We start from the raw sequence: 16,202 nt of genomic DNA, 5'->3' as shown, positions 1-16,202 counted from the left end.
TTACAGAGTAGATACCCGAAAATAGTACAAATAACTGAACAAATAGAAAATGAAGAAACTGATCCTTTGCTAAGTCAAAATTTAACAACAATAACTGGTCATTCAAGGTAATACATATTTTACAATGTAATCTAGTTTAAAGGTAAAAAGCAGACAAATTATGCGATTATGCACCCAGCTGCCTAAATAAGTTATCAAGATGAGAACAAAATTTTTCCCACATAAGTAAATTAGCATCTTCACCTGCGAAAGATCTAACACTTCAAAAATCATGACCATGTCAGGAGGGATAGGAACAGTCTCCCCTGATGGGAGACAAAGCTTTCTTGAATCATCTAGGGCTGTGTTGAAGCTCTCTACCCACGAAGCATCGGTCGGGCCATCAAATACCAGCCAACTCCGGCGAAAGTGCGCTTCTCTAGAAATTAAGTTGGACATTTAGGCATTCATACATTAACACCAATATCCCATTATTTTATGTGATATTTACACACAAAGATCATAAGTCAAGTAACTCATGAAGACAATGGAGAGGTGAGGCCTTATTTATTTTGGAGACAGCGGTTTGACCACAAATTAATGTGATAATACAAACAAACAATAGCAAGGTGAAGCACATCTATACACATTACATACACACGCATTATTAATAATTACCGTTGTTGATTACTTATTTAAGTATCTTGCTTCTGCATTTATGGTGGTAATCTTAAAATGTTTTCCGTTTTCTCTCTAATTATTACGTAATTTAATGTTGCAATTATATACTAGGTAATGTCGATAGTATTCTGAAATTTCAACTTTTTGAGTAATGGCGTGTTCATCCCTGCCACAACCCGCCATACCCATTTCAGGTACTAAATCCAGACTTAAATATGAACGAGTGGAGAGCGGAAAATATTAACAAGCATTTCTTTCCTTCAGCAATTATAGTTCATTTATCCCAGATCTTACTTTCACTTGCGGTATTAGTTCCTGTAAGTTGATACATGCCGAGGTGAAGGTTGAAGCCTTAGATTGTTTGTTTTTGTTTGTTTGAATGGTGTTTTGACGTTGCATGGAACCACCAGTGGTTATTCAGCAACGGGACCAACGGCTTTATGTGACTTCCGGACCACGTTGAGAGTGAACTTCTATCACCAGAAATACACATCTCTAACCCCTCAGTGGAATGCCTGAGACTCGAACTTGCAGCCACCAAGGTGGCAGGTCAAGACCATACCAATCACGCCACTGAGGCGCTTTTTGAGGTCTTAGAAAGCAATGTTCTAACCCAATAGTGTAGCGCTTGGTCGCCAAAGGTTCGTGAGTTACATGACTGCCTTTACGCTCTGTGATTGTTTCATTTTTGTTGAATGTTCAATAAATGTAATATTCTTGTAGTATTTGGTTTCTTCCTACTTCGCTTACATTTACTTGATACACTTAATAACATTCTGATGCTCACTGTTGTCATCATCAAAAAATAGAAAACACGTGAGAAACGAAAGATTAACACAAGACCAGAGAATAATAATTTAAATATCAACGGATTGAACTTTTGCCTGAAATTAAAGATGGGTTTGTCTCAGCTACTTAATTATTTTACCAGTATTCAAACACTGTTCCCATTCTGCTAACTGTAGCTTTGAACTGCTTATTTTGATAGTTCAAACACATACAAAAATTTTCCAAAAATGCTTATACCCGAGTACCTTAAACTTTTTACCACAAAAAGTGTATTTAGTCATGAAATTTTTATGAAAATACAGTAATTAGTGAATATTTCTCAGTGAAAAATACCGCAAATAGTATAGGCGAATTTTCCATGAATAATATGTATATATGTATGTTCCATAGAGAAATCTGCCAATCCAGAACCGCAAATAGGCGGGGGTCGACTATGATAATAAGGGTTCGTCTCACATGTTCTAGACCAGTCTGCCTTACTAGTTTATTTCATTGCATCACAATCCAGATTCGCTATATCCCCCATTTTGCTTTGTGCTTGACTTTACATCTTTAGATAAACTACGAAAGAGTTTTGTTTTTAATACTGGCATTTCTCAAATGTCCATTTCTTAACAATGGTAATTTTTTCTTGTTAATTGTTTACTAGATAATGAAAGGTATTTTGTAATTTTCAGTACAAACTTCCTTTGTTTATAAAAATAAGTGACTTTTTAAAAGAAATGCGTTATGGTCCAACTCGCCTCAAAGACTTTGAGAAGAAAATTATCAAAATTTTGCTCACCTTGAAATTACTCTATTTGACGCATGCCAAAAAAACACTGTCCAGTTTCCACCTAAATATGAGCAAGGAAGATCCATTTACCTTATCTTACTTCTCACTGGGAAAACATGAGTTAAAAGCATACCTGCTTCATCTTAATTTTCATTCCAGACATGCCTAATGCATCTTTAAAACTAACAAAACCCAACTAATAGAAAAAAATATTCCTACCTGATAAACTGGGTAACTAGACCATCTGACCATTCCCTGGTTCCAGGATGAAGAAATCCGATTAACTGAGCTTGATTCATTGTCTTTGGATTAAGAATTTCCAAGTTAATTGGTCGATCACTCTCCAACTGGCTCAGGACGGTGGCTAAAATCTATTGGTGGCGGGAGGGTAATACCATGTTAGTAATACGTATACGTATAATAATAATAATAATAATAATAATAATAATAATAATAATAATAATAATAATAATGTTCTAAAAGGTCCACAGTAATACAAAGTGTTAAGTGTCAGTGTATAATTTTTATGACTTTACAAAAAGCTTTCGAACCCTTCCCTGGGTTCATCTTTTGGACTGAAAGCTTTTTGTAAAGTCTTAAAAATTATACACGGACTCTTAACACTTTTGTGGACCCTTTAGAACATTATATATACTCTCGCGATAGAGAGTTTTTCCCAACAATAATAATAATATCCTTTATTTCAGCTCAGGGCCATATACATGGAACATACAAAATACAGACAGTAACATACACAATCTAGATACATGAGACAACATGATAAAAAAAATGAACAATCGGCACTTATCCACAAAATAACTGAAGTAGCATAAAAGATAGTAATTATAATACTGGTAATAACAGTAATAATATTGGTGACAAAAAAATGCATTGAGAGTTACAACAGTTAATGCACAGATTATACAACTAGAGACCTTAGGCGGTTACAGTAGTCAGGTCCAGAGGGCTAAATACGAAAATTGAATGTAAAACAACTTTAACTTGATAGTATTCACAGCAGTAATGAAAAAGTAAAATATCAGCAATAAATATAGTAATAATGACAGAATCTGCAGATGACATCTTGCCAATACAGAGATTAATTAAGTCCTTTAGGGGACAAAGGCCTCATTTTCCCACCTTTCCCACAGTTTAGATTCTCTTGCTTCACTCCTTAGAATACTTTGTAGGTGCGAGTTGCTGCCGTTTCTCCCTCGGGTTACCAGACTGGACATTGTTCGCCTTAAGCCGGTGACACACTGTGCGGCATCACCGCTGCGGCTGCACTGTATGCGGCACCGCCGCATTGCCTGCATCCTGCCACACATAAAGCATGGTACACACTATGCCATCGCGTATCATCTACGTGATGCAGTAGTGGTGTTGAAAAAAAAAATTAATAGCGGCCAAACTGTACTGCAACACTGCTCACTTGTTCTCGCAGTTCAGCTTTCAACGGCAGGACGTCTGCCGATGATGTAATTTACCAGGAGACTCAACTGTGGGGTGTAGTTGCTCTGTGTGCTGCAAAAAAGAAACTTTTGAGGAAGAAACGTAGAACCTTGTGGTATAAGCAATGGCTTTCTCGGCGACCTCTGAAGGGAAGCTTCAATGAAATATTTTTGGAGCTACAAGTCGAAAATCCAACAGTCTTTGAAGATCATACAAGAATGCCAATCCTTGCCTTTTATAAAATGTTGGAAAAAATGTGAACCATATATTTGTAAGCAGGACACCAGCTTTCGAGACAGCATATCACCTGGAGCTCGTTCTTGCAGCTGGAGGATCGTATGCAAGCCTCCAATATTCAACCAGGATTTCAAAACAGAGCCTCGGTCTAATCATCCCCAAAACCTGTGAAGCCATCTAAAATGTCCTTTGGTTCAAATATAGGTACAAAGTACACAAATTTTTTTTTATTACAGGAAATGCAGCTCATCAAAACACCATAACTTCGGAGTGTAGAGATTTTCTGTGCCAGCTCCAGACTTCTGTGATGCTTTGATTGCAGACATTTCCCTGTAGAATTGTCTGCAGGGTGTGCAGTTTTTGAGTAATGTCTTCATTCCGCAAAGTACAGTTTACAAAACTCAATAACTCTGATTTTATGGTTTCCAAGCTTGTACTCCTGATGTTTCTCATCTTGTAATGCTTGCATTTGATGTTCCAAAAAAAATGGGTTTTCCTTCTGTAATTCAATAAAATGTATTGTGTTTGTCCACTCAAGGGGTTTGCGGGTGGTGGTGAGCGGACGTCCTCTCCCTCTGAATGATGGTGCAACACTGAGCTGAGTAATGAAATGGCTCTGCCCCATCAACACGTTGGTGATGTGGCTTCGTGTTGAAAAAGTCGTTTTTCAACGCATCCATCTAACACTGCGAGCATCATGATGCATAGTGTTTACGGGGCTTAAGCGGCGAAGTCGCTCAGTCTATCCCCAGCAGCCAGCGTAGATAGGTTGACTATCATGATGTCCAAACAAAAAGTTATTTGTGCATTAGAAGCACTTACTGAAAGAGTCAATTCGTCGTAAACACTGGGTTCACCCATTTAATGCTGATTCCATATGTGGCCACTTCTCGTAGTATATTATTCTGCCTATTTCAACCCATGCTTTCTCTCTAGAGTTCTTATTATAATATTCTTTATCACTCTTTTCCCAAAGTGCTGGCCTTGCATGAATCCATTGAATGAATAAATCAACGTCAAACATCTTAATAGTTGTGAACGCAAGTGGTTCAGGGGAGCGCCGGATGCAGCGTAGCCGTCTGGTGTGACCACGTACATAGAACTGTGTGTGTTTTCCCACAACAATCAGCCGGATGCGGCGTTGCGGCAGTCCGGCGCAGCCGCAGCATGCTGCGGCACAGTGCGGCAGAAACGGCAGGGCCTCACTAGTGTGACACCTCTCATTGGTTTGTGTGTGATATCACCATGTGCGGCGGCACAAACGGTTTCGCCACAGCGGCGACGCCGCACAGTGTGACACCGGCCTTACAATGATTTTTAAATTGTCCAGGTGGTTTTCTGTGTGGCGGAGTGGTAGCGGGGAGTGTTTTTGTGAGGTGTCTCTAAATGTCATTGTGCACAACAGTGATACGTCTCATGGTCTCTCGGGTATAGTTCGTCCAGAGGTAACACCCATAGATACTGTAGCAGTACGAGCAGAGCAGCAGTTTCACGTCTCGGTGACAGAAGGCAAACTTCCTTGCAATCATGTTGCCGGTTGCACATATTTTACGACGCCTCTATTCACTGTCTGCCGTATCTTTTAGGTCGTCGGTGATAATGTGACCCAAATACGGAAATTCTTGCACAAATTCCAGCCGATGGTTTCCGAGGAAAATTTGTGGTTCTGCAATATGCTTAAGCGATTTCGGGAGCAGCGACATGCACGGGGTCTTGGTTTTGTTGTAAATTATATCAAAATCCTCTGCATATTGGCGGCAGGTGTCGATGAGTCGTTGGAGACCTTGCAATAGGGCTTCATCGTTGTGTTAATCTAAAAACTAAGCTATATTACTATATTGTCCTGATACTTAATACAGTCGACTCCCTTATTCGCGGGTGTGTGAACCACAACCCTTCCAAAATAGCTAAAATCTGCGAATACTTGACACTCCTCCAAAAAAAACCCCCTCTAAAAATTACCCGAGTATTTTAATAAGTTTACCACAAAAATGCATTTTGAGAAAAATTATATGAAAATACAGTAATTAGTGGATATTTCCCTATGAAAAATACAGTTGATAGGCGAATTTTCTGTGAATAATGTGGATATACATTCCACAGAAAAATCCGCGAATATGTGAAGCCAAGAATCCGGAACCACGAACTGGTGGCAATCCACTGTATATCTGATATAGTTTCCTAACAAAAAAAAAAGTAGAGGCAACATGGCTGTACAGTGTATTATAATTCTCCTCTTCCTTGTATTTGTTTGTTTGTATGGTGTTTTTACGTTGCATGGAACCAGTGGTTATTCAGCAACGGGACCAACGGCTTTACGCGACTTCCGAACCACTTCAGTCTTCAAGAGGGAATTTCTATCAACCAGAAATACACACCTTTCACTCCTCAATGGAATGCCCGGGAGTCGAACTCGTGGCCACCGAGGTGGCATGCCAACACCATACTGACCACGCCACCGAGGCGCTTTCCATGTATTTGGTTTTCTCCCTTCACCTCTTACAACAACATTTCTCTCTCTCTCTCTCTCTCTCTCTCTCTCTCTCTTCTCTCCCCTCCTCCTCCTCCTCCTCCTCCTAGTACTACTACTACTACATTCAAGCTCCGTTACTTTCAAAGACCTCCTATCTGTCTAATTGAGATATAAAATCCAAACATGGAAGAATTACCAGCACAGTGATTCCTACATTATAAATGAACTTTTTCAATCCCTGAACCAATTACTCCTCTACAGAATCAGAACGCCTCAAAATGCATAAGAAACTGACCCTTATGATGGTTGACTTTGCAGAGCACGGAGGTCCTACCACCATGGCACCATGGCGTTCTCTGAGAGTCTCGTAGAGCTGCAATGTCTTTGCCATCATGTCTTTGGTCACCTTCAGCCCCTCCTTAGCACATACCTGTAAAACATCTTTCCTGTTTCCTCTTTCGTTTTACTTGTACAACTTCAGCATCACTGCCCGACCTTGTCACACTTTCTATGGATATTGTACATATTTCTATCTTAAGAAAATACTGACCGCACAGATAAAAGTTATTTCACCGGTAGGACATGCAACCGCTAGTTTAACTAGACTTAAAATATTATTTTCCTAATTAGCAAATACTTAGCTAATGTTACCATGTAATTACGTTGTTACTGTTGTATAGTTCAAGTACTTCACAATAAACGGAAAATGCACAAGAAATAATGCTGGTGGATGAAAAGGTACAGTAGGAAGCTTAGTGAATAAAAGAGATCAAACTGTCTTGCAATGTTGCAGACAAATTTCCTCCAATAAAAAAGCATGGTACAGATTACTTCAAAACATTCTAAATACAGTAGAGGAAAGAATAGCAAACTGAATTTAGTCAGACACCTTCATAAAAATCTTAAATTAAGTTAAATATATCAAATGATAGAATTCTGAAACGATAACATGGTAGAAAGCAAACTTTGATCAAACCAACCAACCACAAGCAGAGCAAATAAGCTCCTCTGACCTTCTCAATATACTGAGACAGCGTAGCATTAGGAGGTCTCGGAGTGGACGGCAATTCAAGAAAATAGTCTCCCATGATATCTTCGAATCTCTTATTATCTTCAGCGACAAGTTTTGGTTGATTGACTTCCCTCAGCGCTCTCAAGACCACTTCCGTTTCAGACCATTCTACCTGGGTGATCCTAAGTCTAGCTGTTGCCAGTAACACAGTCTTCACTGCACGCATTCCTGCAAGATGATCATTATTACGTATTATGATTGTTACTATAGCTGGTTCACTTAAGGTAGATTCTCGGATGAGCCCTATGCTTACGAGACGGTTGTTTGGCGGCCGCTGATTGGCTGGTACCGGGAGGTAGGCAGCTTCCAGCCAATCAGCGGCCGCCAAACAAACGTCTCGCAGGTATATAGGGCTCACCCGAGAATGTACCTTAAGTGAACCAACTATATTAACATAATACACGTCCATTTACATCACTCCAAACAGGAGAGGACTCTGCTTATTAAGTTTCCACACAACAGTCGATACTTTTAACAGAAAAGAATCCCAAAAAGAGAGTAAGTATCAGTAACTTGTAATCTAAATAGTAAAGACAGAGGCACAAGTAGGTCATACACCCATTCTGACTTCCCAACCAGAAGCAATTGCTTGTCAAATTAGTTTTTTCATTTGTTATTTTCTCTAAGCAGGGTGGTGATGATTATACCAGAGAGAGAGAGAGAGAGAGAGAGAGAGAGAGAGAGAGAGAGCACCACCACAAAATCACAAATTTTTTAAGTAATTTGCATTTTTCATAGCTATATACATCTGAGGTCATTTACACTAGGATTTTAAAGTTTTAACTTATCAAGTAATCACATAGCTATAGTTTCTACTTTTAACTGCAGCTTTTAGATTTAAAATTATCCTTAGCGCTCTATTGCTGTTTAATGCTTTTCCTTTCCTTCTCACTTATGTTGTCACCTTTCCTTTTATGGCCTTACTGAGGGAGGATGCAAACGAAACATAAACAAACACATTCTAGTCCTCCTTTGAAGGGTAGACACAGGCCAAGTGCCATTTGATACTCTGACAGCATACAGTTCTCATCGAGAGACACAAATACGCATCTTTCCTCAGTCATAACAATAAAAACTGCTTTCTCTCCTTCTAATAAATTTTTCCTTTTCTTCCATCAATCTCTACTCTTTGATACTTTTTACTTTACTTTAAGCAGAAGGTTAAATACAGCATGGAATCTCTGTAGATCATTTTAATTTTTCCCACTTTTTCTCTAACAATAAATATTTCAAGTTTTCTTTACTGGCCATTTATGACTCGCCAGGATTTGCTTACACTCTCTCTCCTATTGAGAGGTGCGTGAGGGTTTAAAGAGGTTTACAATATGCTTACCAAAATCATAATGATAATGAGGATGAAGCATGTTTCGACAAGCTGACATGACGTTCACAATCCTGGAAGCTAACGCGCGTGCGTGCAAGAATCCGCAAGAAAGGAGGGAGACCTCGGCAATCGAGTGGTAGTCCGCCACCAACATCGATACCGGACGAAGAAGAAGCTGAAAGAAGCAATACGAGTGGTATAATAATCATTTAATTTGTGATTAAGAAATGGTAGCTAGCTACTGCTCATTATCAAAAAGGTAATACTACAGAATAGCTCCGCTGGGTCCTGGATTAGTTCTAGCACCTCGGTGATAAATGTAAAAGCAGATAAAAGACAGTAAATATCTTAAATTATCTCGGTAAATTTCTCAAATAATCTCAACTGTACGGTACTATATAAATCCTTTCCTATATCGGCTAGTAAAAAATTTTATTGACAAATATCTCTGTGTAATTCTTCTACATAATTACCACAATAAATAACATAGCTGTAATTGCTACACATCTGCAACAATCTAACAAGTAGTTTTTTTATTTGTCCATAAGTGACAATTTCAGCTCCATAATATGGAATAATGCAAAGTAAGTTAACTAAGTTGGTATTCATGTAAAAATATATATAGGTATAATAAATGTGTATACACACACGTATATATATAATATATTATATATATAGTATATATATATAATATATATATATATATATTATATACATATATATATATATAATGTAATATATATAATATACATATATATATATATATACATATATATATAGTATATATATATATATATATATATATATATATATATATATATATATATATATATATATATATATTATATATGGCACCAAGGGCAGGGGTGGGAAAGGGGTGAAACATAAAAAGAACTAAAATCAACAGATACCACTGTCTTATCCATCGTTTTCAAGGTCGCTGAGATGAATAATGACACACCCGATCCCCTTCCTAGCTCAGCCCTAATAGGGAGGGGGTGAGTGAGAAGGGGGTGATGTAAAAATAACCGAAAACGACAGATATTAGCGTCTAATCATAGTTTTCGAGGTCACTGAGGTTCCTTGTAAGGATTGCCAGTCTTTTCATGTCGGCCAATCAAGCAAAGATTTAGATGTACGAATTAAGCAGCATATGTATTCAGTTAGAACAGCCCAGACTTCAAATGCACTATTTTTCCATCTAAGCAAAAAAATTTCATTGTATAAATTAGGGCAATAGCTCTGTATTTGCTAAGCCTAATGATTGAAATTTACTGGAATTAGCAATTATACAAATCACTAATAAAAAACCTAAATCTTAGTCTGCGATTGTACCATTTGGACCTATATATCTGTAAAATGTTTATGAAGGACCTTAAAATAAATTAATTAACTACTAATTAATTAGTCCCACATGTTTTTAGTTATTGTTATCTCTCTCTCTCTCTCTCTCTCCTCTCTCTCTCTCTCTCGTTATATTTATATCTTATGTTCGTTTCTTACTCATTGTCTGAACACTTTTGAAAATATCATATTACTAATACAAAGTGTAATGTTTTTCGAATTAAACTGCCTTTGACCAGTGTGTCTGACCGCACCGTTCTCAAATCCTTAATCTAGCCTGAAGGACTTTACTAAATCTGTACTGTCCGGTCGTACATGCCTCTTTGTTTTCAAAAAATGTAGTTTTCTGAACTAAATTACCTGTGACCAAGTGTGGTGGGCTGCTTTTAAAATCTTTAATCTAGCCCACGGCCGTTTTTTTTATCGTTTCTTTAAAGTGAATTGGACCTTTTGTTAATCATGCAACGTTCGTTAATATATGCTTATACCTACCTGTGTTGCGTTCCTCTATTCTAATCAATCTTCCCTTAAGTAAAAGGTCGTTAAGACCGAAAGATCTCGGCAATTCTCGTGTTTTCATTTTCCTCCATGGTATTACCTTTATTTATATGTATATATTTACCATATTTACATATATATAATTAATATTTATATTAATATATAATATACATATATATGTTATAACTAAATCACGAAAGTTTGGAACGTGATAAATCATAAATAAAGGTATAAGCCACGAAGGGAAAATAAACAACGGGGTTTCTGCAAGATCTTTCGACGTTGAACGTCGAAAGATCTTGCAGAAACTCCGTTGTTTATTTTCCTTCGTGGCTTATACCTTTATATATATATATATATATATATATATATATATATATATTATATATATATATATAAACAATTAAAACATTGTCAACAAAAGTTTTCCTTACCTTCAAATTGTCGGGTAGGGCAACGCGACCTCGGTACTTAGGGTTCATGGTAACGGCAATAAAGCCACGGTGATTTAGAGGTAAGGGCCGGGCGCCTTCCATTGTGAAAGTATGGCATCCTTCTCTCCTAGCACTGACCACCCGCAGAATCTGCTGAGCAGCCACACTCAGCACACCGACCTGTTATTTCACAAATCTTAAAAAAAATGCTGATGAATTTTTTTCTAGCAGCAATGGGAATGTTGATGCCTGTAAATAAGTTTAAGGATGGACACTGTCGCTTTTCTCATAAATTTTTTAACTGTTCTTTATTTATTTACAGTGTATAAGTATTTTATCAATTAGTTCATTGTTCATCTTCAATGTTTGTTCTTTCCATCTTTATTTCACATGCTTCTCTTCTTTTTGTTCTGGTTTTTCTTTGCCTTCATTTGTGGACATTATTATTTTGTAGAAAATCCCTTTTCGCCCTTATTTTAATTGTTCCGGTAGCATGTGGCCATAAAGATAATGATACATCTTCCATTAAACCTTGAAATTTCAAAAATTCACAGATGTTCTATTTAATGAGTCCAAATCGAAAATGTTCAAAACTTTTCTTGTCATTAATAGTTTTGTTGTGCAGATCCTGCTCCTGTTCCTATATAAATATGCAGTAGTTTTGGTTCAGATCTGGTAATCATTCAGGCTGATCTTTAATTGGGAAAGAAATAGTCTCTAGAAATGAGGTATGCAACAGAAATATAAACCTTCCAATTTCCACTAACTATGTTAATTCTGGATATCTTTAACTCTTGGAAATAAAAGAATTCGCTCTGTGAGCTTTTGTTATCATTTCTTGTTCGTTACAACACAAAAAATTTTAACTTACATCAAGCGTGTTGAATTCATCAAAGCAAACCCAACTGCCATCAGCTGCAACTCCAGTAAAGAACTTCCCCATTGATATGTAATCGAGGTCATCGGAGCAGTTGAATACCAGGCAATTCATTGATAAAGAACGAGCGAGATCCTATTTTAGGAAAAGAAAGAAACTTAACTGTCAGTTAACTAACAAACAGGCAATCTTGACAAGATACCTCAATACAAAAGTATATTTAAAATACATATATGTACTGTATAAGCAAAGAAAATCAGAGTATTTAAAAACACCAAGAGAGAATGTCTATTTTGCCAAAAAAAAAAATTAAATACTTGTTTTGTATTAATGACAGCTTTCTCGGATATGAAACTACATATACTACCCCAAAGTTTGAACTTTACAGTTACGTAAGTACCTTGACGGTTTCAGTTTTGCCGGTGCCAGCTGGTCCTTCAGGGGCACCTCCTAAATGTGAGTTGTACGCGGTGACAAGGGCGTGATGGGCGCGAGTAGTGAGCGGAGTGACAACAAGCCGACCTTCAGCGCCAACATACTCCCAGCCCCAGGGAAGCGGACAATAAAGCATTCGGGCTTCAACCTCCCCATCAGCCATATAGTACCTGAAATCAAGACATTATTCCACAGTGAGTGTTTTAGATTCCTTCGCTGTGTCACCTTCATATCAATAAATAACAGCAGTTTTCAAACCTGGATTCTAGGTCACTATTCGCCATAATAGATTCACATCAACCGTGCATTTTATGCCTAGGACAGTCCCTTACGACGCTCCTGATTGGCTGTTGATAAGCCAGTCACAGGGCTGGAAACCAGGGTTGCCGTTTTGAGGAATTTCATCTATTAGTGTGGCTTTCTGGTGACGTCTGGCAACCCTCCGTGGCTTTTCCAACCACATGCCACGGCACTGAAGAATAAAATTCTTCACTTTCCCTTTTTATGTTTTATTATGAAAATAAAGCTATAAAACATATCCTGCTTATTTATACAAATGAATTTCATTTAAATCCTTTCTTTTTCTTCATCAAAATTACTTTATGTTAAGTTAGTGACGTGTAGTTTTCTAACATTACGAAATATATCTCTACATAGAAAATACGCATTCTAACCATTAAATCATAATAACGTTAAAAAATCAGGTGAACCGCATATGGTAACACTGCTAAAAGCCAATGTTGTGAGGAAAAAACGGCATCACTGCTGGAAACTCTCAGTCTCTCTCGAGAGTTCACACAGGAAGGATGTATGTTCCACCTCTCCTGAAAGACGTATACCTCAGGAGAGGTGGAACATAGATCCTACCCATGTGAACTCTCTCGAAAGACTGAGAGTTTCCAGACAATTGGCTTACCAACAGCCAATCAGAAGCGTCGTAGGGGACTGGCCTAGACATCAAATGCACGGTTGATGTGAATCTACTATGGGCATTAATTAGCAGTCATAGTCTTCAGGTTGGATCATTCTAAGTGGCCCTGGATTTCTCTTACCTCCAAGTGAGGATTTCAAAGTAATTTATACTACTTTGGTATATGTTAGTAAAGTCACCTTTTTCTTATTTTCGTTACCTAAATTATCAGAATTATTTTTCTAACTGAATGCAGATGGCAAGGAACACAGAAAAATAATTAGATTGATTTTCCTCTCATTCATGATATCAGGCGATGACTGGAATAGCTGAAAATTTCCATTTTATTTAAGACTTACCTTTGGCCACGCGTATAAAAATAATAATAATAATAATAAAGATCTGGAATCTGCCGTTGTGCAAATCCAAGCCAAAGTTAGATCATTAAACTCGCAAGATTCCATTCAAGGGAATTCTGTTTAGCAACCTAACATCCTCTTTAGCTTGTAGCCTATGAATGTGAGCATGTTACATCATTCATAATCATAATAAATATGTACCCTATGGATATGTACATGGTACAGTATGATGATGGTAATAATAAACAGTCTTTCCTTTTTCTTTAGTGAGAGTTTAGTTATTAACCCCATTTGAAAAGCGGTGTTCAGAAGACCTTCACAATAAATGCTGCACCTGTAATTAACCCATTACATTCAGCCCAGTACCTCTGATATCATCAGTCTTGGGGTAAGAACCCATCACAAAAGGTAGATGGAAATCTGTTACTCTGCCTAACTAGATGCTGAGGTCAAATGAGCTCACCTTAGATGAGATAACCAGGTGAATGCTTCCTCACTGGCAACGCCTTTCCTGATGAGGTCTTTGATGATCTCTCTGCTGTGGACAGCAACCAGCATGAGGGTCGAGAGAGAGTGGCGAGTTGGGCAAGAAGGAAGAGTGGAAGCTAGACTCACTCTACTGCTTCGCCTGCTGCTCGTTTTTCTGCCGGAGGATGGAGGCGTTGTCGGAGTTACCGGAGTGTGTGGAGTGCTCACAGAGTGTCGACTGCTGTCTAAGGTGGTTCTGCGGAGGGCCACCATGATCATTCGTACTTCAGCCTGCAAAAATGGCAGCATCCCTTAAAATTCTTTATCTAATTCACCTTCTCTATGATATCTATCTATTGCACCATGATTTACCATCACAACTCGTTCAATTTAGGAAACATTAACAAGTTATTGAACTAGTGCGCTTGTTCGGCTTGAAGCGTGTTTGTGTTCGTTGTTATGGAAGAGGCGAAAGCGAAATTACGAATAAATTCAATGCCGATGATATATATTTAGCTGTTAAAATTTCTGTTCAGTTTAGGAAATGAGGAAATCTGAGAAAATAAAAGAAAGCACTCAATGATCATAGGTTACATGTAAACTATTCCTCAGGCAAAGGGAAAGTTAGATTTCTATCCGAGATGTAAGAACCTATATATACTTTGGAAAGGTTATTTGTGTTTCGAAAAAATCTGAATTTAAATTTACCTCTACCCTTGTTAAGCACTCCTGAAGGGCCTGTGTCCCTCCTCCAATAGCTTGCTGGACTTCGGCAGTCCAAAAGATGTGTCGAACTGCTAGGGTCACCTTCACGAAAAAGGAAAAAGTATCACTCTTTAGATACATTTACAGTATACTTGATGGATAAGTATCATACATAATGTGAATAAACCGGGTATTCAAGTAATTCAAAGTGAAGGGAAAGAAATTGCAAGAGTTAAGGTTTTTCATATGATATCAATAATACATTATAAATCTATAATGAAGAATTTGTGGTATCTATAATAACGTTATGTTATAATATCCATAACTGTATGTTTGAACATTTCTATAAATTAATATGAAATACTTTTGTATGAAGTACAAAGTAGTATTGCCATGTCCAAGATAAAAAATTGTTCGACATGGTCAAATCTATCTATCTAGGTTCTCAAAGTGGTCGATATCTAGCCCCAGGGGTCGATAGGATCATCCAAGGGGCCTATGAATAGTCAGGGGGTCGATGAATAACTGACGTGTCGGAGAATTAAGTTACATATACTCGTACATCTAAAGTTCCAAACATATTTTCTTATTAGGTGTTACTTTTTCTATCATACTGAATGTTAAGTACTAAACTAATACTACTCTAATTGATTCTGAGTTGTTTTTTCTTTTAATATTAAATGTTAGTTTAGGGGGTCGATAGAAAATTTGAAATTTCATAAGGGGGCCGAGGAGTTAAAAAGTTTGAGAACCCCTGATCTAAGATCTGCTCTGAGATAATTTGATTTTTAATTTAGATGTCATGATTATCAGATTATACGGAAGTAGTAAATAGTTGCAATAGCAAGGATTGGTAACAGAAAGCGCACACCACTCCCAAATCTAAATGTTTTCCTGCAACTAAATTTACCATATAGTCCACACAAGAGCTCCACATTGACATTTTAGCATTCAAGGTTCTAAATTTAGACCTTGTCACTCTGGTTGTTCAAAATTCAAAATATTGAAAATTACATTCTGCTAGTGGTTCTTGATTCGCCTGATCATCAAATTCGAGCATAAATATTCTCTCTTCAAAGATCTTTGGTGAAATGTAAACTTTCTGTATAGAACTCAAAATGGTGAACGGCTTTACCTGAAGAGGCCAAGACGGGAGAAGAGAGTCAACATCGGTCCCTCCGCCTCCCCTCCGGGTCCATTTCTCCACCCCTGACCTGGTCTTGCCCTTGAGAGTATCAGTCACTGCTCCTTGGAACTTTAAAGGGTATACATACAACTAATCAAATGAAAGACAAGATAACAACACAAACAAATGGTGTTTTTACGTTGCATGGAACCAGCGGTTATTCAGCAACGGGACCAACGGCTTTACGTGACTTCCGAACCACGT

General features: G+C 37.6%; 1 protein-coding gene across 1 annotated transcript in view; it reads right to left on the bottom strand.

The window, feature by feature from the left end:
* Window positions 1-16,202, bottom strand: part of LOC135201869 (dynein axonemal heavy chain 3-like) — a 250,908-nt gene that overhangs the window by 136,767 nt on the left and 97,939 nt on the right. Inside the window, exons 25-35 of the mRNA XM_064231170.1 lie at window positions 15,948-16,067; window positions 14,816-14,914; window positions 14,103-14,398; window positions 12,336-12,540; window positions 11,930-12,070; window positions 11,059-11,238; window positions 8,792-8,957; window positions 7,400-7,626; window positions 6,682-6,816; window positions 2,444-2,595; window positions 244-418 (exon numbers count right to left, since the gene is read on the bottom strand). Of these exons, the coding sequence (XP_064087240.1) occupies window positions 244-418; window positions 2,444-2,595; window positions 6,682-6,816; window positions 7,400-7,626; window positions 8,792-8,957; window positions 11,059-11,238; window positions 11,930-12,070; window positions 12,336-12,540; window positions 14,103-14,398; window positions 14,816-14,914; window positions 15,948-16,067 (1,896 nt within the window). The remainder of the gene's footprint in view (window positions 1-243; window positions 419-2,443; window positions 2,596-6,681; window positions 6,817-7,399; window positions 7,627-8,791; window positions 8,958-11,058; window positions 11,239-11,929; window positions 12,071-12,335; window positions 12,541-14,102; window positions 14,399-14,815; window positions 14,915-15,947; window positions 16,068-16,202) is intronic.

Source organism: Macrobrachium nipponense, chromosome 28, assembly GCF_015104395.2.
Source record: "Macrobrachium nipponense isolate FS-2020 chromosome 28, ASM1510439v2, whole genome shotgun sequence".
Taxonomy (NCBI): Eukaryota; Metazoa; Arthropoda; class Malacostraca; order Decapoda; family Palaemonidae; genus Macrobrachium; species Macrobrachium nipponense.
The sequence above is the reverse complement of the archived record's forward strand: the minus strand, read 5'-3'. Positions and strand labels throughout refer to the sequence as shown.